Here is a 20,547-nt window from a genome sequence, read left to right on the forward strand (position 1 = left end):
AGGTGTCTGCATCCCAGTCCTAGCAGCCTGCACACGCTGCCTCTCACGGCAAAAGCCTTTGCAGATGGGACTGAGGACCCGAGTGGCAGGGACTGTCCCGGTCTCTTCGACGGGCCGCTGTGACCACCAGGTTCTCCTGAGATGGAACAGGGAGGCCAAAGGCAGGAGAAGAGGGGGTGAGGGAAGCGGAGGTCGGAATGCAGGCGCCTCTAGGAGATTCTCCCCTGAAGCTTCCGGAAGGAACACAAGCCAACCAATACCTGGATTTCGGGCCTCTGAGCTCAAGTTGTAAAAGAATATATATTTTTAGTTGATGTCAGAGAGGAAGGGAGAGAGAAAGAGAGAGAGGCACATCAATGGTGAGAGAGAATCTGACCGGCTGCCTCCTGCCGCCCCCCACTGGGGATCGAGCCCGCAACCCGGGCACGTGCCCTGGCCGGGATCACAGGTCACTGCTCAACCATGAGCCACGCCGGCGGGCATATTTGTTTTGTCTTAAGCCAAACGCTTGGTCCTTTGTCACAGCCGCCCCGGGAAACGAATGCCCCGTCCCCGGTCTGTAACATGAACAGCACCAGCCTCCATTGCATGGAGGCCTGAGGATGTGCGGTGAGCGCAGCACAGCCCCGATGTGCAGTGAACACCCACCAGCCTCGCTGCGGCCACCTCACCGGCACGGGGGTGGGGGGGTGGGGGGTGGGGCAGCGCACAGTGGGGTCACCAGGGGTGGCGGCCGCCATCACCACCTGGTGTAAGAGCTCTCAGCCCGGGCACAGCCCTCCTTTCAGCAGACTCCGTGCTGGTAAAAGCAGAAATAACTGTCTGTTTTGAGGACTCGTGTATAGTTGTTTCCATGGTGACGCTGTCATAATAATGACCAGCAGACAAAAGACCTCGATTTCTCTGCTTCGGAGAAAGACAGGAAGCGTAGGGCCGGACAGCAGCCACTGGGCACCCAGCTCTGCCCCTGACGGAGGCCGGGGGCACTGCTGTGCCCTCATCTGAGCAATGGCAGCTCGGGCACCCTTCACTCAGAAACCACCGTCTCACCTACCGGGAACATGACGCCGCGAGCTGCATCTCGGTGTCACGCTCAGCCATCCCCACGTGTGAGCGGCAGTGGGGTAAGTGGATGGAAGTGGGACGTAAAGAGAGAGTTCTGACCTTCGAGTCGCTTTAAAAATCTAGCTCAGCCCGGCTCAGGGGATGAGCATCGATCTTTGAACAAGGAGGTCTCGGTTCGATTCCCGGTCAGGGACATGCCTGAGTTGCAGGCTCCATTCCCAGTGGGGGGCACGCAGGAGGCAGCCGATCAATGATTCTCTCTCATCACTGATGTTTCTCTCTCTCTCCCCCTCTTCCTTCCTCTCTGAAATCAATAAAAATAGTCCCTAGCCGGTTTGGCTCAGTGGATAGAGCATCAGCCTGTGGACTGAAGGGTTCCAAGTTCGATTCTGGTCAAGGGCACATGCCCAGGTTGCAGGCTTGACCCCCAGTGTGGGGCGTGCAGGAGGCAGCCGATCAATGATTCTCTCTCATCACTGATGTTTCTCTCTCTCTCTCCCTCTCCCTTCCTCTCTGAAATCAATAAAAATATTAATATATATGTTTAAAAATGAGTAAGTAAAAATCTAGCTCAAATGACAATCATTCGTATTCCGATTCACAAACAGTGCCGCCCCCTGCGAAGCCGCCGCCGGCTGCTTAATTTCTCAGAACTAAGAGGTGACGGGATCTGGGTGGAGCCTACGCAGGACACAGGCCACCCGCCCACCAGGACATGGGAGCTGCAAGGGCGGGAAGGAGGGCGGGCACCTGCGCTGCCTTCAAGGGAAGCTTCTGTGCAGGGTGTTGGGTTTGAGAAAAAAAAATAAATCCCCAGCCCTGGGCGTGGCTCAGTGGTCACAGTCACAGCGCCAGCCTGTGCCCTGAAGGGTCATGGGTTTGATTCTGGGTCAAGGGCAAAATCCCCGCCCTGGGCACATGCAGGAGGCAACCACATCGATGTTTCTCTCTCTCTCCCCATCCCTCCTTCCTTTCCACTTTCTTAAAAAAAAAAAATTCAATGGAAAAAAATATCCTCTGGTGAGGATTAACCAAAAAAGGGAAACCCCCAAAACTTTAAAATACAAAACTAACTCCAACTGTCAACCTGCTTGAAGCAACAATAAAAGACCACACTTGCTAAGTTACTAAGGCTTCTCTGTGGCACATGTACAGGCCAGCCCGTCTCACCAGAGGAATCATCTCAATGAAACAGGGCAAAGAGCCTGTAGGAAAGGCTAAGACCACCTTCCCCTGTGAACGCTGTGCAAGAATTTCTCAGCAAGAGCCCGGCCGGCGTCACCGGCACAGCCGAGCCCGCGTGGCCGGAAGCCGAGATGTCCCGCCCTCACACCCAGACCCGCCAAGGCCTTGGACCCTCCGGGTGCCGATGCCTGCGCCACGGCCCTGCGGTTAAGGTCCACGGAAGCCCGGGGGTGGGGAGGTGGGGGGAGGGCTGAGCTTTCAGAAATGAGGTTGTGGTCCCAGCACCAGAGTCTGGGCTGTTCACACGCAGCGTGTCCACCTGGGGCCTCGGACACTCACGTGCGGGGCCTGGCAGGGCACCAGCCTGGGGATGTGCCCAGGACGCTGCCCGTGGGTGCTGCTCTGCTTGTTGGGACCCCTGGGAACCGGAGGACACAGTTACGAAAGCCGGGGGGCTGACACTTGCTCCTCTCGCCCCCGGAAGAAGTCATTCAAACATCACGGGGGACACAAACGCTCTCTATCCCCCAAAGACCGCCCTTCCCTGTTCCCCGCTCAATGCTGAACCCCAAGCGAAGGCCAAGCACACAGACAGGCTGCCTGTGTCCCCACCACAGAACCGGGGTGGGTATGACTCACGGCAAAGTGGCAAAGGGGGGATCAGGGCTGACGATCGGCTGACCTGGGATCAGGGCTTTCCTGGGTTATGCACATGGGCCCAGTGTCATCCACGGGCCTTAAAAGTGGGGGGAGGGGGGGGGCGGAGGGGGCCCGTGTGATGCAGGGAGAGGCTGGCTTCGAAGGCGGGGAGGGGCCCTGAGCCTAGAGATGCAGGCGGCCCGGGAGCTGGGGAAGGTGAGGGCGGGTTCTCCCAGAGCTTCCAGAGAGGAACCAGCTGCCGACCCCTCGCTCACTGTCTGAGCCTCCAAACTGCAGACCTGGAAAAGCATGGCCCAGCCACGTGCACACACATGCCCCGGGCACCTCGCTGGCCCCGGCTTCCCACCATCTCCAGCCAGACCTTGCCCCGACTCCGGGCACCTGGCTGCCCAGTGCCAGGGTCTCATGCTCACTGTGTCCAAGACGTGCCTGTCTGTCCCCGGCCCCCTGCCCACAGCGCCTGTCCCAGGAAAGGTCCCCCTTCACCAACAACCCAACCCGCACTGTGGTCACCGGTCCCATCCCACCTGGCAAAGCCTGCAGCTCCACCGCACAGAACACCCAGCACGGCCGTCTCCCGCCTCTGCTGCCCCACCCGGGGCCCACCCTGAGGCCCACCCTTAGGTCCACCTTGGGGTCCACCCTGAGACCCACCCTGGGACCCACCCTGAGGCCCACCCTGAGACCCACCCTGGGACCCACCCTGGGACCCACCCTGAGACCCACCCTGGGACCCACCCTGGGACCCACCCTGAGACCCACCCTGGGACCCACCCTGGGACCCACCCTGAGGCCCACCCTGGGGCCCACCCTTAGGTCCACCTTGGGGTCCACCCTGAGGCCCACCCTTAGGTCCACCTTGGGGTCCACCCTGAGGCCCACCCTTAGGTCCACCTTGGGGTCCACCCTGAGACCCACCCTGGGACCCACCCTGAGACCCACCCTGGGACCCACCCTGGGACCCACCCTGAGGCCCACCCTGGGCCCACGATGTCTTCTCCATCCCCCCTACGCCGACCCCTCAGCAGCCTCGCCCCCTTTCGAATCTGCCTCTCCCGACCAGCCACCCGCTGCGCCCTCCGCCCGCCGCCTCCCCGCGAACCCCGCTTACGTTTGGAGTGCTTGTCGCACAGGGCGGCCGCCCGCATGTCGCAGAGGCGCAGGGAGCCCTTGCTGCTGCTGTAGACGAAGAGGTTGCAGTGGTGGGGGTGGAACTCGGACGCCGTGATCACCTCCGTCAGGTCCTCCATGTTGGCCGGCTTGATGTCCACGATGTCTGGGCCGTCAAGGAAGGTGTGGCTGCCCCCTCCCTGAGCGACACCTCGGGCCCCCCTACACCCTGGGTCCCCCCCTTACACCCTAGGTCCCCACCCTACACCCTGGGTCCCCCCTTACACCCTGGGTCCCCCCCTTACACCCTGGGTCCCCACCCTACACCCTGGGTCCCCCCTTACACCCTGGGTCCCCCCTTACACCCTGGGTCCCCCCCTTACACCCTGGGTCCCCACCCTACACCCTGGGTCCCCCCTTACACCCTGGGTCCCCCCCTTACACCCTGGGTCCCCACCCTACACCCTGGGTCCCCCCCTTACACACTGGGTCCCCACCCTACACCCTGGGTCCCCCCTTACACCCTCGGGACCCCCACCCTACACCCTGGGGTCCCCCACCTCTATAACCTGGGGTCTCCCCACCCCCTCTCCCTGACATACCCCACATCTATGCCGCCTCTCTGTTCCCCAAGCCCCTGGACAAACACCCACCCCAGAGTCCCCAAGCTGCAGCCTGCATGTCGCAACGCCCACTGGCTGCCCCTTCTGAGTGCCTGTCCATTGTCCCCAAAAGCCTGGACTTGCCACCTCCCTCCTGACCCGAGCCCTCGCCCCGCCAGTGCCATCCATGAGGCCCCTCTGCCTGCCCCCCGTCAGGGGCGGGCAGAAGGCAGAGCGTGGTGGAGCGCCTGCTGGGCACTCAGTGACCGTCCCATGCCCGCCTCTGCATGTGCGGTGGCCCAGGCTCAGCTCAGCCAGCTCCTGCTGTTACCGAGGACGAGACCCGGTTCTCGGGGCCTCGGTTTCCTCGCCTGTGAAATGGGTTAACACCTCCTACTCGGGCTTGCGGTGCAGACTAGCAGAGGCACGGCCCCTGGCACACCGCCGGCCGAATCTCAGAGCCCAGTGCCTGCCAGCTGCCCATCACTGCGAGACATTAACACCCGCGGCAACGCTGGGACTCGCCTCCCGTCAGCCCCTCCCCCATCCCAGCTGCTTTCTCTCAGTAGAAAGGGGCGTCTTCTGGAAACTGCTGTGAACACGAGAGTTTATAACCGTCAGAAAGACCCTGACCCTGTGCGTCAGGGCCCGAGGAGGGTCTGTGCTGGCGCTCAAATCCCGCCTCCCGGGCAGCACGGCGCTCCCCACAAACTTAGAATCACACGGAAACATGCAGAGGACCAGGGGCGCCGTCACCGCCGCCTGAAGCGGTTGCCCTGGAAACGGTGGTTTTCTGCGCGATACGAAGCAGAGATTAAATCGCGAGAAATGAGACCGAAGGCTGATAGGAAGAGCTGCAGCATCTGTGACGCGAACCCGCCCACATCGGCCTGCAGTCCCGCCGGCAGCCCAGGACTGAGGTTCTCACAGCCCAAGCCTCGCAGACCCTCTCTTGCTGTTTCAAAAAGGGACTCTGCCCTGGATGGTGTGCTCAGTGGTTAGAGCGCTGGCCTGTGCACTGAAGGGTCACGGGTTCTATTCCTGGTTCAGGGCATGTACCTGGGTTGCAGGTTCAATCCCTGCCCCTGGTTGGGACACATGAGGGAGGCAACCAATGTGTCTCTCACATCAATGTCTCTCTCTCTCTCTCTCTCCCCTCCTCCCCCTCCCTCCCTCCCTTCCACTCTCTAAAGATCAATGGAAAAAATATCCTCAGGTGAGAATTAACAAAACAAGGGCTCTGGATCGAGTGGGTGCCAGGGAAAGACAGGTGTGACCCCCGGAGCCTGCATTTCCACGGGACCCTGGTGGAGGAAGACAAAGCCAGAGTCAGGGTCAATGTGTGTCTCTGAACCCCAAGATCCAGAGCCCACGCCCGGCACCCCTGCGGCCGGGCGGCATCCTTCAGGACCCGACCATCTACCCAGCCGCTCCCAGACCTCGGCTCAGCCCCCGGGGACCTGCCCGTGCCCGCTGCCCGGCTCCGCCCTGTGTGAGCGGGTTAGTGACTGAGGGGGGCTGTCCCTGTTGTCCCCCTTCGTCCTGTCACAGAGCGGGGCCTGCGGTCGGCCTCCCGACAGGGAAGCAGGTGCAGAACGGGCCTCGGTAGGCAGCACGACAATATGCCCCAGAAGGACACATGGACACTCCCCTGGCTCACCCCGGTGGCCACACGCCTGTGCACCTAGGGACACTTGGTCCTACAGCGACCGTGGCAGCAGCCCTGACGGGGGCAGTGCCCAGTGCGGGGCTGGAGCCCGGGCTCTGGCCTGGGTGGCTGGTCTGCGCTCTCTCTGGAATGGCAATACCACCTGAGAAAGCCGTGTCCCTCCTGCAAGCCCGTTTCCCCAGGTGCAGAATGAGGGGCTGGGCGTGACCCAGGGGGGCCCTTGCATTGCGAGGATGAACCCCCAGCCCCTCCTGGGTCCTTGAGCAGCGGTGAACCCCACAAACGGGGCTCTAGGAGGTTCGGCAGGACGGACCTCCCTTGGGAAGGAGCGTAAGGTGACTCATCACGAGCCCCCCCAGCCGAGCGGGACGGGTCATCCGTGCTCTGTCCATCTCACTGTCCCCCACCTGTCCGTGGGCTGCTGTCAAACTCCCACCGCACTTCGGGGAGAGGAATGCCCCGCACCCCGCCCTGCGGAAGGCTTGGCAGCAGAGGTGGGCGGACGGGGTGGTCAGGCTGGGCGTGCACGGGGAGAAGGCGGACTCCCTCGGGCCCCCCTCCCGGCGCAGGTATCGTTCCCCAGCGCAGTGGCCGAGTGGGGCCCCCAAACACACCCACTTCCTCACCCTCAGAGGCCGTGGGTGCGACTTCATTTAGAAAAAGGGCCGTTGCTGACACAATCCAGCTAGAGCTCCCAGAGGAGGTCATCCTGGATTCGGGCGGCCCCGAGTCCAACGACAAGTGTCCCTGTAGGAGACCCCAGAGGAGAAGACACAGGACAGCGGGGACGACGCAGCCACAGGGAACCCCGGGCCCGGAGCTGGAAGAGGCAGAGGAGCCGCACGGAGCCTCCGGGAGGAGCCAGCCCTGCCCACTCCTTCCTCTCCAACTTCCGCTCAGGCCGGGAGGGAGCAGCTTCCTGTGGTCTCAGCCCCTAGCGTGCAGAAATCCGCGCTGGGAAGCCACCCCGGTTGCCCCCCCGGAGCTGGCGAATGGCATGGGCACCGGGTAGGACCGTGGACTCCGCCCTCTACACCCCTCCTCGCCCGCTTCTTCCAGCGGATCCCGTGTCAGCGCCCCCAGCCCCGCCCGCTTCTTCCAGCGGATCCCGTGCCCCCAGCCCGGAGCCAGGGCAGCTCCCCGCCCTCTGCCAACAGCCTCAGCCCGAGTGCATCCCTACGGGAGGGCTTGGGTTCCACCCTGCTCGGCGGCGGCCTCACGGTCCACAGGGAACACCAGCACCTGCTGGGCCTTCCAGACCCTTCACGGCCCCCTGACCGTGGCTCAGCCGCACCTGGGGACACAGCAAAGCTCAGAAACAGGGGTTGGTCCCCCCCCCCGCCACCCCAGAGAAGTCTGTGGCGCTTCCTGTCAAGGACACAGGAAGGGGAGGGAAGGGACCTGCAGTCATCGGGTTTGCAGGGATTTTTATAGAAACTCCCTCGTCTCCCGCTGCCAAGGGCATCGCCTGCCATCCCGAAGCCGGAGGAGGCCACCCCAGCACCCCGCACCGTCGCCGGCCCTCAGTCCAGAGCTGCGTGCATCCCCCTGGAGGGCCTGCGGAACATCACGCGGGAGGTCCCTGGGCTGCCAGTGGCCCTCGTTCCACCGAGCCGCCCCTGTGAGCCTCGGTCCCCCTCACCTGCGCGGGGCCCGGGTGGAAACGGCCATCGCCCAGCCACTGGGCACATCCCTGCTGACCATAAAGCAGTCGAGACGGGAAATGGGAGCACGTGGTTGGCTCACTCTGCAAGGGGCTCAGGTGAGAACTGGGGAGCAGCCCGCTGACTCCAGGAAGCAACAAGCAGTAACCAGTGCCGTGATGGCTTTAGGGGCGAGGCCTCAGCACATGACTCTGAAAACACAGCAGCTGACTGAGTAGGAGGCACGTCCAAGGCCCCGGGAGCTAGTGAGGGCAGCCCCCCTGCAGGAAGGGCCCCCCTAACCCTAACCCCGACCCCAGGAAGGGCAGGCCCGGCTGCACACGGAGGTGGCAGAGCAGAGGCAGAACCCTGGCTGCCTGACTTCCAGCCCGGGCTCCTCCCGCTGCCTCTCTGTCTGGGAGTGACTGCATCTCCACACGACACGCAGCTCCCCCAGGGGGTGAGCACCCCCAAGGACACCGCTGCTGGGCTCGCTGGACTGGCTTGTCCTCCGCAAGGTGGACGCGGAGAGCGGGCGGGCTCAGTGACGAGCAGGATGTGGCCTTGGGCTCCATCGATTTAACTGAGCACAGCGTGCGTCACCCAGATGTCTCGGCAGGAACACACGCTCGAGATGGGAGAGGCTGTTACCATGGTGACAGCAGCCGAGGAGCGAGGATGGAGGCAGCTCGCCAAGGCCACGAGGGGCCTCCCACGCAGGCCCCAGGGACGCTGGGTGTGCCGGTGCCCCGGAAGGCCTCCCTCCCTCACATGGAGGCGGCCTCACGGGCACAGCCAGCAGAGCGGCTTTCTTTCCAGCAAATTTCTCCCGACGATGGCCAGGCTACAAGCATGAGCTGTGAGCACTCAGGCCGAACCACGGCCGATCGTGCAGGAGGGCTCCTGGCAGCCTGGCCCGAATGAGCTGTTCCAGGCTCCACGGCAAAACGCCACTGCTGGTGGCTTGAACAATCGAGAATTATCTCCTCACAGTTCTCGATGCTACAAGCCCACAATCGAGGTGTAAGCAAAGGTGGGTTCTTCGCGGCCTCTCTCCTGGGCCTGCACACGGCACCTTCTTCCTGTGTCTTCGCACGGTCTCGCCTCTGTGTGCGCATCCCTGGTGTCTCTCTGTGTCCAAGTCTCTTCTTATCAGGACACCAGTCCTACTGGGTCAGGGCCCTGCAATGACCTCATTTACCTCCATCACCTCTTTAAAGAGTGAACGCCCACCTTCCGATGGCCCTGGGGATGGGGACTTCAGCTTTTGGGGGGGGGGTCACTATTCAGCCTTCTTCCCTTCTCCACGCAGAACCCTGACCTTGACGGTGCAGTCTGCTCAGGGAGAAGCAGCCAGGTTGCCGGGGCAGGTGGGGCCATGGGAGAGGGGCCTTTCTGCATAACTGCTCACTGCACAAGCCCACTGACCCCCTTGCGTGGTTTCTCTGGGTGGTGAGCCAGTCTATACATCCCTACCACAGCCGGGGTATATGACTCCTAGACGCTCAGACAGGAAAAAAAGCCTTGGATTCTGAGCCATAAAGATCAGAACAGCCCAACAGCCCAACAGAACAGACACAACAGCCCAACCCCACCATACAACAGCTGTGTGACTTAGGGAAACTTCCTCAGCCTCTCTGTGCCTTGCTTGTCTCATTTGCAGAATGGGTTGGTAATATCTGCTTTGCAGGGCTGCAGTAAGGATTTAATGAAACGACACAGGTCAAAGGCCCTAGCACATGGTTACTACTTTTAGCAATAAATTCATTAACTAAATTAAAACCAGCCTTTCTCTTCCCCTGGGAAAAAAAAAACAACAGGAAATGAAGCAGGTTGCAAAAGCTGCGGGGGGGGGGGGGGGTGCGGGGGGTGTCACTGTGAGCATTTGTGCTGACTTGCGTGCCTGGGTTTGAGACCTGGGAGGGGAAGCCCAAGGTGGACAGAGCTGGGCACACTCCCAAGTAGCTGCCTTCTCCTGGCTCTGAGAGAGGGCAATGCAGCCCCGTCCTGGCTTCCTGGAGCTGCTCGCCCAGCAGCGAAACCCGCTATCAGCCCCACGTGCGCTGCTCCAGGAGGGACACTCAGGGTGCACGTGAGGGGGTGTATAACAAGGCCCTGGAGTGGTCTAGAGAGTCAGGGACGGGTCCTCTGAGGCAATGGCATTAAGCCAAGGCCGAGAGCCAGCAGGAGTTATCCGGGCAGAGGGCCAGGGTGGAGGAGTGATCCATGTGAGGGGGAGGCATGGGGCTAAGGGGCTGTGAGCGGCAGGCTGGGAGGGAGGGAGGGAGAGGGAGGCAGACAGGGCTGCAGCCTGGGATCGACCAGTTTTAATCAGCAGCGTGTTACAGACATGCCATGGAGGCCTGTCAGGAGGGATCAGAAGCACCACGGAGTGGCACGTCCCCACCATTAGAGGAAGCGTTCGAAACAGAGCGGCCAGAGCTCATGCATCGGCCACCTGTGTTACAAACAGTCCCAGTGTGGCCTGTAGGGGTGTGGAAAGCGCCCGCTTTCCCTTAGAATCCAAAACAAGAGCCAGGAGACATTATCCCATCACAGGGGCTGATGGGCAGTCTGCGTGGCCGGGGCGAGGAAAGGCCATGGGCAGTGCACCCACTTCTCAGAGTTGAAAAGGCCATCTACACGAGAGGACTGGAGTCTGACTCCCAGGCCCTGCCACTGCCCAGCTGGGTGACTCTGGGTCAATCACCTAACCTTTCTGTGATTTAGTTTCCTCCTGTAATGGGGGGCATGTTGCCCTGGCTCATTTGGCTCAGTGGATAGAGCATCAGCCTGCAGTCTGAAGGGTCCCCGGTTTGATTCCTGTCAAGGGCACATACCTCGACTGTAGGCTCAACCCCCAGGGCCCAGTCAGGGCACATGTGGGAGGCAACCAATCAATGTGTCTCTCTCACATCAGTGTTTCTCTCTGTCTCTCTCTCTCTTCCCCTCCCTTCCACTTTCTCTGAAATGGAAAAATATCCTCAAGTGAGGATTAACAAAAACAAACCAAACAAAAAAGGGGGGCGTATTCATAATATCTGCTCCACAGTGTTGCCGAGAGGATTAAGTAGGTTAACATGTTCCAGGTGCTTGGAACGCCGTCTGGCACAGAGTAAGTGGCACAGAGCAAGGCCGGTGTGTGGGAGGTGGTGAGGGCGACTGCAGGACTGGCTGCCGGAGGAGTCAGCACCGTGGACAGCGCACAGGGAGTGAGCGCCCTAGGCAGCTTGCTGGGAGTTGGTCAGCACCGTGGACAGCGCACAGGGAGTGAGTCAGCGCCCTGGGCAGCTTGCTGCTGGGAGTTGGGTCAGCACCATGGACAGCGCACAGGGAGTGAGCCCCTGGGCAGCTTGCTGGGAGTTGGGTCAGCACCGTGGACAGCGCACAGGCACACTCAGAGCGGAGGAGGCTGACCCGCCTGGCCTTGGGGAGGCCTCAAAGCAGCAGTGATGGGCTGTCACGGTTTAACCACAGGTTTTCCAAGCGGAAAACTGATGTTGGGGATTCGGACTTGGGGACTTGGGCATTTCTGAGCAGACGCTCTCCCGTTTCCTCCTCTGTACAGAGGCACTGCGGGAGCATGAGAAGAGGCACCTGTGAGTGGTGACCGTGGTCATGGAGGAGTGGGTCGTGGGTCTACGGCACATCAGGCCCTGTACTCGCCGGCTCCACCCGCCCAGCCCCGGCCCCAGAGGCACAGCCCACTGACTGGATGGGAACAGCGAGGCTGAGTGACTGAAGCGGTTGGGCTGGGGTCCCCTCCATTGTTCCCTGCATTGTTCCCTCAGGCTGTGCCGGAGCCTTGGAGCCTCTGCCCTGACTGCTGGCCCACCACCCAGCCTCGCTTCGGGATCTGCTCAGGAAACAGGAATTAGACATTGTTCCAGACTGAGGGCTGGTGCAATGCCAGCTTCCGCCAGGAGAAATCACTCGGGGGGGGGGGGGGGGGAGAATCAATGGAGCCATCTTTGCCATCCTCCGGTGCTAAACTTAAAGCAAAGATTCCTCGGCTGAGGCCGCCTGTGCAACCTGTTACCTTTAAGACGCATCGCACTCGAGAAAAATCACCCAGCGGTCTCAGAATGTTGGTACCGAAGGATGCGAGCGGTGGTTTAAAGAGATGTGGAGACGGCATTGGGGTGAAACACACCATCAGAGAACCCGCAGGAATTCAGGGAACGAGCCGTAACTACCCCAAGGGGCAGTTGTTGAAGAGGGAAGATGCTGCCAGCCACCAGCTGGGGCCCAACTAGCGACTGACTCCTTTATTCCTTACAAACGTCCTCACGTTAAGGAATTTGGCCCAGTTTACATTCGTGTGAACAGACAGCCCAGGACGTTAAGCAGTGAACCGAGCCCAGGGGTCCAGATCCCAGCACCCAGGCTGCTCCTCTGTAGTGTCTGGGACCCAAGCACCCTGGGGCCCAGACTCACAGGGGGGAGTCTCCATCCCAGGACCAGTTGGACACTGTGAGCCTCCTCACTCCATTCAGAACGATTCACAAGTACCTACTATGTGCGGGCCCTGCATTACATGTGGGGATACAGAGAGGTGCCAACTGGGCTCCTAACCCCCAGGGTGCCACTGGAAATGGGGCGGGGGCATATTAACAGGTGAGGGAAGCCCAGTGCGATGCCCAGTGTGACAGGGAGGGGGGCTCAGAGGGGCTCTGACCAGCCTGGGAGGGATGCAGAGTGGACACGGCACAGGTGACCGAGCAAAGGGGGCAAACAGGAGCCAGCCCGGCTACGAGAGGGAGAAGGCTGGTCAGCGAAGGGCCAGCAGAAGGCAGAGCACTGGCCCGGCCCTGTGACAGGAAGGGAAGCCCAGTGGCCTGAAGGTGTGGGCCAGCCTGGCGCCCAGGACCCCGGGGAGGTGGGCAGGGCCAGTCACCAAGCACCATAGGACACTGCTGAGTGGTTCGGACTTTGTCCAGAAGCCGATGGGCAGCGGCTGAGAGCTTTAGACAGGCGGCTGACGTGGTCAGCCACTCTCACTATGGTGGGCTGGCTGGCTGGCTGGGCAAGGCGGGTTGCAGGCCACGGCCAGGCAGGGCTGGGGTGGCCCAAGCTGAGCCTCTGACGGGATGGAGAGCAGGACACAGTTCCAGAGCCATCGGGGGAGGATGGAAGGGCCTGCATCCTTTCCATTCTGTGGGCGAGGAAGAAGGAAGCTGGGGGACCCTTAACAGTCAGCCTTGGTGACAGATTATGGCAGGCACCTGCGTGTGCCGGGGACACGGCAGAGGCTGAGGGCCCCTCCCTCTGATCAGAGCAGCCGGTTCTGGAATTCGCCAGAGAAAGGCCTCCGAGTCAGCTCTTCTCCTTCAAATGGTCCAAACGTGCCCACTCTTCTCCCTGATCAGAAAAGCGTTCCTCTCTCTGGAAAACCTTTGCTAAAAATTAATTCTGCGTAAGTGGGAAGTGTTCCTGTTTGGACACGGGAGACGGTAACGCAGCAGAAAACTCCCAGCGGCCTTGAGGACTGAATAGCAGCCTCGGGACAAGGCGAGACGCAGAACCGGAGTTAGAGGGACGGAGGCCCCAGACCCAGGTCCCCCGGGGGGTACGTGCTCAAAGAGTGTCTCAAATGCAGAGCAGGTGCCAGCTCAGCCCGTCACAGCTTTCTGGATCCCCCCTACCCCACCCCCCACTGGAAAGGAAACACCTTTCTCATCGCTCGGCTGCTATCGGACCCATCGCCCCACCTGACACCTCCCTGCCAGCGGAGGCGGCTCCATGGACAGTGCCCGGTCTCCCTGTGTTCTCACTGGTGGTCGAGCAGCAGCAGGCCGCACGGAGGGCCACACACAGCCTGATTCCCCGATGAACCGGTCAGTCAGGGGAGGTCTGCACAGCCACCGCGGGCTGGAGACTCCATCGCTCCTCCGTCTGCCGAGCTGGCACCTAGGTCCACAGGGAGGCTGCCGGAGCCCCGCTCTGCAGCCGGCAGGCGATGCCACGTGCGCTCCTCCACCCCCAAGGCCAGGACGCTTCTATATCTGATCAACTAACAATTCAGTTTCACAAATCAGGCTACACACAGGCAGGATCTGCAGCCAGGGAAGCCCCCCAGGTCCCACGGGGACGCCAATCCCCAGACGCTCCCTTCCTGTCTCCAGCCCTCGCCTCCTCGGCTGACTAAGGTCCTGGGGTCAGTGATTATTTCCACTCCTTGCCTTCACCAGCAGCCCCATGTCTGCCTGTGCGCTTGGCAAAACCGCTGCCCTGGCTCTCTCCACCCACCCCGCGCCTGCAGCCCGGCGAATCGTGGCTGGAGAAAAACACGCCCGTGTGCTCTCTGGCCCACTCGCTCCCACAGCACCGCCCGCCTGCTCGCTGCTCGCCTGCCGGACGCTCCCCTTGCTTATTGCATCGACGGTGTATGTCCGCCTGCTGCAGAGGGGCAGCAGGAGCAGGGCACTCCATCTGGGCACCGTCCTTCACAGAGCAGCCTGGTGTCGGAGTTGGAAAGGAAACTCAGCAGCTGGAGGTGCGATCAATGCTAGGAGTTGCCGGGAGCCGGTCCATCCTTGCTGTTTCAAGGGACCTGGCATATATGGCATACTGTTCTTAATATGTTTGCTCACCTTCTTGGCACTATGTGTTTTAACCAAGGTCTCCTCTCTGAGAAAGGTTGTTTCCCCAGGTAGGGATTTTCCCCTGAAGTTAGGGAGGGAATAAAACCCCTCAACGAAGTGCCAGGCGGGTAATTAATCACTTTAACTACGAACAATCATGCTTAAGCTACATAATCTTTACTCCCTGGAATGGAGATAAGAAACGCCCTAACCTTTGGAATAGAGATTGATAGGATTGGAATCAACTGGTATAAATACAGATGTAACAAGACAGCAAGAGACAGAACTTAGAACACAGAACTTAGAAGAGAGAACCTACAGACAGAACCTACACAGAACCTACAGACAGAAGAACTTTGCTGGAGAGAACATGGCAAAAGATCCTGGACTGAACCTGACTACAGAAATTGGCAAGAGAACCTGACTAGAACCTGGCTACAGAACCTGGCTGGAGAACCTGGAGAACCTAGCAAGAGAACATGGACACAGAACCTGGCTGGAGATGCTAACCAGAACTTCGCTGGAGATCCAGAGCAGAACCTCTCTGGAGATCCAGACCAGAACTTGGCTGGAGATCCTGGCTAGGCTGCTGATCAACTGAACACTGTCTCCGTGTCCTTCCTTCTTCGCCGACTCCATCCATACCTTTGGGGACCCCTGGACCTGCTGGGGCTGGACCCCGGCAAGGAGTGGGCTCTGAGCACGTTCACTTGGGCTCCCGGTGCCTGTTTCCTCATCTGTAAAGGAGGATCATGGCCGTACCGACCTCACGGGGTTGTTGTGGGGGTGAAATGAGTTAATATTAACAAGCGTTAATGCTACACAAGAGCCTCGCTGTAATTATTGTTATTATATCAGTCTTCAGAACAGGGACAGCTTAGCAACCAGCCTGCTCTCTCCACTGCAGCCCTTCCCCAGGCCCATGCTCGTATATGGACAGTTCATTCCTCGCCAGCTGGTGGGCGCTGGACTCAATCCTCTTGCCCCTAGCTTGTCCAGACGCAGGGAGCCACAAGCAGGGCCCCCGACTCCATCCGGCTGGGCTTTTGTCATCCTAGTTGTCACTCTAAGCCCTGGGTGGGACCCCAGCGGGGAGGGTCCAGAGGAGCCTTTGGTGGACGGTCTCAGGAGGATCAGCTGTCCCTCCTCTGGGAGGGGTGACCCCAGGACCTTATCTCCTCCTTCGTCCCTGGTGAGGTCCCAGGGTGACGGGGATCACGGCCACCCTGGCGAGGAGGTGGCGAGGGGTCACATGTAACCCTCACAGCCGTGGTTTTAAAGCGTTCATAAATTCTCAGCATGGCTCACGTCTGCGCGTCATTCACACCCTGTGGACTCACCGAAGCCGAACGAAGCAGAAGCCCCCAAGCCAGCTCGCTTACAAGCCAGCCAGCCAGCCCACCCAGGAGCCACCGCGGGAGACGCCGGCGGCTGCGGCGGAAAGGATACTGAAGCTCCGGTCGGTGATGGCCAGGTGCCAGAGGTTGATGCGCAGGTCGTCGGCCGACATGTACGTCTCGCAGTCGCTGTTGACGGAGATGGAGTTGATGTGGTAGGTGTGGCCGTTGGCAAAGACCCTCCGTGGGCTCACCTCCACCATCAGGTCCATGGGCTTCAGCACGGGCACCTACGCGGAGGAGGGCAGGGCAGAGCAGGGCCATTTGCCGGGGGCAGGCCGCCTGGGCCAGGCAGCCACAGCGGGGCGTGCACCAGTGGGCATCCATCCGCACGTGTCGGAAATAAGCAGTGCACGTGGCCAATGCCCATCGCCACCGGGCCCGGCGGGAAAGCCCACCTCCTTCGCTTGGCCTCCCCGGGTTGGTTCTGAGCCCACCATGTGACTCTGAATAAGTGACTGAACCCCTTCGCACCCCAATTTCCTCATCTCTCAAATGGAATGAGAAGGTACCATGGCGGAGTCAGCTGACTGCCCACCAAACATTTGCATCCCTTCTACCAGGAAGTGACAAGTGGCTGCCCAGGGAAGGACTACACTTCCCAGCTACCTTTGCATCTGGGTGTGGCCACATGACTGGTTCTGACCAATGGACTGTGAGTACAGTGATGCCTGGCACTAAGGGCCAAGGTGGTTAAGACGCAGGTGTGCCTTTTCTATCCTCTTTCTCCTTCCACTGAAGGAAGGTGAAGACCCAGCCTTTGGGGATGGAGGCACATGGAATGGCAGGAGGCTGTGTCCCTGCAGGAGCACCTTGCTAGGAGTGAGAATTACATTTTAAAAAAATTTTTTTATTGATTTCAGAGAGGAAGAGAGAGGGAGAGAGCGATAGAAACGTCAATGATGAGAGAGAATCACTGATCGGCTGCCTCCTGCACGCCCCACACTGGGGATCGAGCCCACAACCCAGGCCTGTGCCCTTGACCAGAATCAAACCCGGGACTCTTCAGTCCACAGGCCGACACTCTATCCGCTGAGCCAAACTGGCCAGGGCGAGAATTACATTTCTGTGTGCTCTGCCCTGCAATGCGGGGTCATCTGTTAGAGCCATCAGTGTTCGCCTCACTCATACAGACTCCCACCTCGGACGTGTGAGGATCCCTGAGACAGTATCAGATGCACGCCTCTGCTTCCCTTCGTGCTCTCTGCCTGGAACGCCCCCCCACCCCCCGCCTTGGGACAGCTAGTGAACCCCAACTCCTCCTGCAGGATCTGGAGGCAACAGCCCCCCAGAAGGGCAGCTGCCCTGGTAGGTAGGGCTGGCACACACCCCGGACACACCCAGCACAGGGCCCACATCTCTGTCAGGGCTCACCATACACTGCTGTGTGTCACTCCAGGAAACTGTGAGGTTTCAAAGGTACGAAGACAGACAGACACAATGGCCTGGCCGGGGCTCGACGCCCAGGAAATGGGGCTGGCATTGCCATCCCCACATCACCGGTGAGAGGACTGGATGCCAAGGTGAACCCAACTTGCCTAAGTCACGGGGTCAGGAAATGCGAGTCGGGCCAGGAAGCTGGGGTGACTGCCAATGAGGGTTCCTGGTGCAAAGGTGCAGACTGAGACCTGCCTGCAGCTTCACAACCTGCCCTGCCACTCACTAGCGTTACCTTCACTGGGTAACATGTAGGCCTCAGTTCCCTTTTCCGTAAAGGGGGTGAGGCTGGTGCCTGCTCAGAGCTAATACAGCGAGTCCTCGGGCAGTGCTAGGCGGGAGGAAAGACCCGCGTGCCTCCCCCTTTCTCCCGCAGCCTCAGTTTCCGTTAAGTGCCGTCTCGGGAGGTGTGGGACTACAAGAACATCTCGGATGCTGGGAGGGAAATAAACGAGATTCCCATGGGCATGGCTCTGCGCAGACGCCAGGCCATCAGGAGGTGATAATTGCATCTTTCCCGCCAGAGGAAACCCTCCTAGACTTGCCTGGGGCTGGCGGTGGGGGCGGGACACCATCACTCCCCTTACTCGACAACCCAGATAATTGGCTTCCCTGCCTCCTCAGATTTATTTGTGCGATTCGCCGGTCATTTAGAGGCCACCGTGTTTAAACGTTTATTTCTCCTTCTGGGGAACAGCACTGATCTCACTTCGTATTTATGACAACTCGCGGGCGCTCCGTGCGTGCGCCGGCGGTCGTTTCAGAAGAAGCGAGGCATCATCTCCATTTTGCCAGTGAGGAAACTGAGGCGGGGAGCGGTGGCAGGGTGTGTGTGTGTGGGGGGGGGATGCCCACAGCCACCCAGCAGCAGTGCAGAGAGTGGGGAGCAGTTTGTCTGCGAGCCGGGGACAGGCGCTCACCCCACCCAGCCCAGGCAGCGCAGAGCAGCCCACACTCGCAGCTGAGGAACGAACTGAGGGAGACGGCATTTCATGTGACAGGAACGAGCCTTTCCAAATCTGCTAGAACGGCCCGGCCGGCGTGGCTCAGTGGTTGAGCATTGACCTATGAACCAGGAGGTCACAGTTCGATTCCGTTAGGGCACATGCCCGGGTTGCGGGCTTGATCCCCTGTAGGGGACTTGCAGGAGGCAACCGATCAGTGATTCTTATTAATGTTTCTCTCTCCCTCTCCCTTCCTCTCTGAAATCAATAAAAAAATATTTTTTAAAGGTCTGCTAGGATGTGCAAACTGGAGCTGAAGAGAACAGTCACATCCCGACACTGGTCCCCGCTCCTTCATGACCCTCTGTGGCCACCTCCTCTGAGGCAGGCCTGTCCCAGGCACTGGGACACCAAGAAGACTTGGGCCTCATCCTGCCGCGGGCTCTGTGTTCACTGCAGCCTCCCAGTGCCTAGAGATGGGCCTGGCACACAGTAGGTGCTCAATAAGCGTGTGTGCTGAATGGGTGAATCCGGGTCAGCACCTCCTTCAGCAAGCACGTCCGCAGCACCCACTGTGCTCCCGGTGTCTGGAAGCCAGGGACAGAGGCGGCGGCACCGTGTGCTTCCCGGCCTGCTGCACAGTCCTCCCCGGGACGCCACTGACCGTCCTGCAGCTCTCCCGTGAGGCAGGGGCCTCCTGGCCACGTCAGAGCAGACGGATGCCGACTCTGGGCCAGCCTGCCCTGGGTTTGGATCCCAGCTCTCGGCTCCCTCGTCTGTGAAATGGGGGTGATAATGCCACGTGACAGGATTTGGGTGAGGGTTCAACGAGCTGTGCCAGCCAGAGTGCTTGGAGACACACCTGCCACAGTGCTCACCCCTGTTCCCGATGAAGAACTGAGGCTGTGGAGCCTGGAGCCCCGCCCCATCACACCGCCAGGAGGTGGCAGAGGCAGGATTTGAACCCCAGCCCATGACTCCATGGAACCCTTTCTTCTGGTCCCGCGGCTGCGAGAGAGAGGAGTCCTTTGGCCTTTGAATCATGTTGAGGGCTGGGCTGGCTTTAGCACGGCTCCGTGGCTTACCCGCGGGCTCTTTGTCAATCAAAGGCAATCTTGGAGGCTGAGACTTCATAGAAGCTGCAGGAGTCGCAGCCCCAGGCCCCGCTCTGCCCCTCGGCAAAGGGCTCGGAGTCCACTCAGCTCAGCCACGGGTTCTCCGCGGGCTCTGCCACTCACTAGCGGGGCGGCTTCGGGCGAGTTCCTGCCCCTCTCGGGGCCCGTTTCCCTCTTTGTGTGACAAGGGGGTGCAGACTTGCTCTGCACCCTCAGTGCGGCTGAAAGGCTCTTTATGGCCGTGGGGCGCCTTGTCCTCAGGAGGCCTCCAGGAGAAGGTCATCTCCACTGGAGGTGGGGGCGTGGAGGCACGGAGCAGGCAGATGACCGCAGCCAGGGTCTGCGCTGACTGTGGCTCAACTCTCCAGGGCCCTCGAGCCCTACGATCCTCGTCGGCTAATAAAGGAACCTGGACCCGCAGTGTCCCTAGCGGCCGCTTACCTGCAGTGACGTCACGGTGGACAGGTCCTTGAGTTTCCCTTCCTCGTCTTTCAGGTTATAGCCCTCGGGCCTCTTATCTCGCTCGGTAATCTTCCATAATTTGATGGTTTTGTCTTTAAAAACAGAACAAAGTGAAACAAGACCCACGATTAACACGGAGAACGGGCCATCCATCCGCCCTTGTCCACGAGATACGGACGCACCGCCCGGAGCTCGCTCGGCCGCCACCCTGTGCTGGGAGCGGTGGTTCGTTCCAATTTCCTCCCCTGTAAACGGCCGCAGAGAACAGCTCCATGCGTGGGGCACCCGCCTTCCTTCTCTCACACCTCACCACGGTCCCCACGGTGACGTGGCTGGGTCAAAGGGCACGGCACGCTCAGGGGAGTGATCAGTCTCTCACCAACCCCCAGAGAAACGGCCCTGACACAGCTCCCGCGTCTCCAAGCCCCTCCCTGAGGCCCCCCGCCCAGGGGAAGCCCTGTATTTCTGAGCAGCACCCCCCCCCCCATCCACCCACTCTCTGGGAGCCTCACTTCTCTGCCATCCGCCAACAACATCGAAAGAATAACTTGGCAGCTGTGAGCCTATTTCATGTGTCGACTGGGCTAAGCCGCAGGCACCAGCTCTTTGGTCAGACGTGTGTGAATGTGGCCGTGAAGGTGTTCTGAGATGAGAGTAACATTTAACCCACAGAG

At 60.4% G+C, this 20,547-nt stretch overlaps 1 protein-coding gene across 3 annotated transcripts in view; it reads right to left on the reverse strand.

Annotated features, from left to right (window-relative positions):
- The window catches only part of PPP2R2C (protein phosphatase 2 regulatory subunit Bgamma), an 83,348-nt gene that overhangs the window by 8,748 nt on the left and 54,053 nt on the right, over positions 1-20,547 (reverse strand). For all 3 annotated transcript variants that reach the window (XM_059675935.1, XM_059675944.1, XM_059675927.1), the window contains exons 4-6: positions 19,853-19,965; positions 15,968-16,145; positions 4,022-4,186 (exon numbers count right to left, since the gene is read on the reverse strand). In XM_059675935.1, coding sequence (XP_059531918.1) covers positions 4,022-4,186; positions 15,968-16,145; positions 19,853-19,965 — 456 coding nt within the window. The remainder of the gene's footprint in view (positions 1-4,021; positions 4,187-15,967; positions 16,146-19,852; positions 19,966-20,547) is intronic.

The sequence above is a fragment of the Myotis daubentonii genome, chromosome 1, assembly GCF_963259705.1.
Source record: "Myotis daubentonii chromosome 1, mMyoDau2.1, whole genome shotgun sequence".
Classification (NCBI taxonomy): domain Eukaryota; kingdom Metazoa; phylum Chordata; class Mammalia; order Chiroptera; family Vespertilionidae; genus Myotis; species Myotis daubentonii.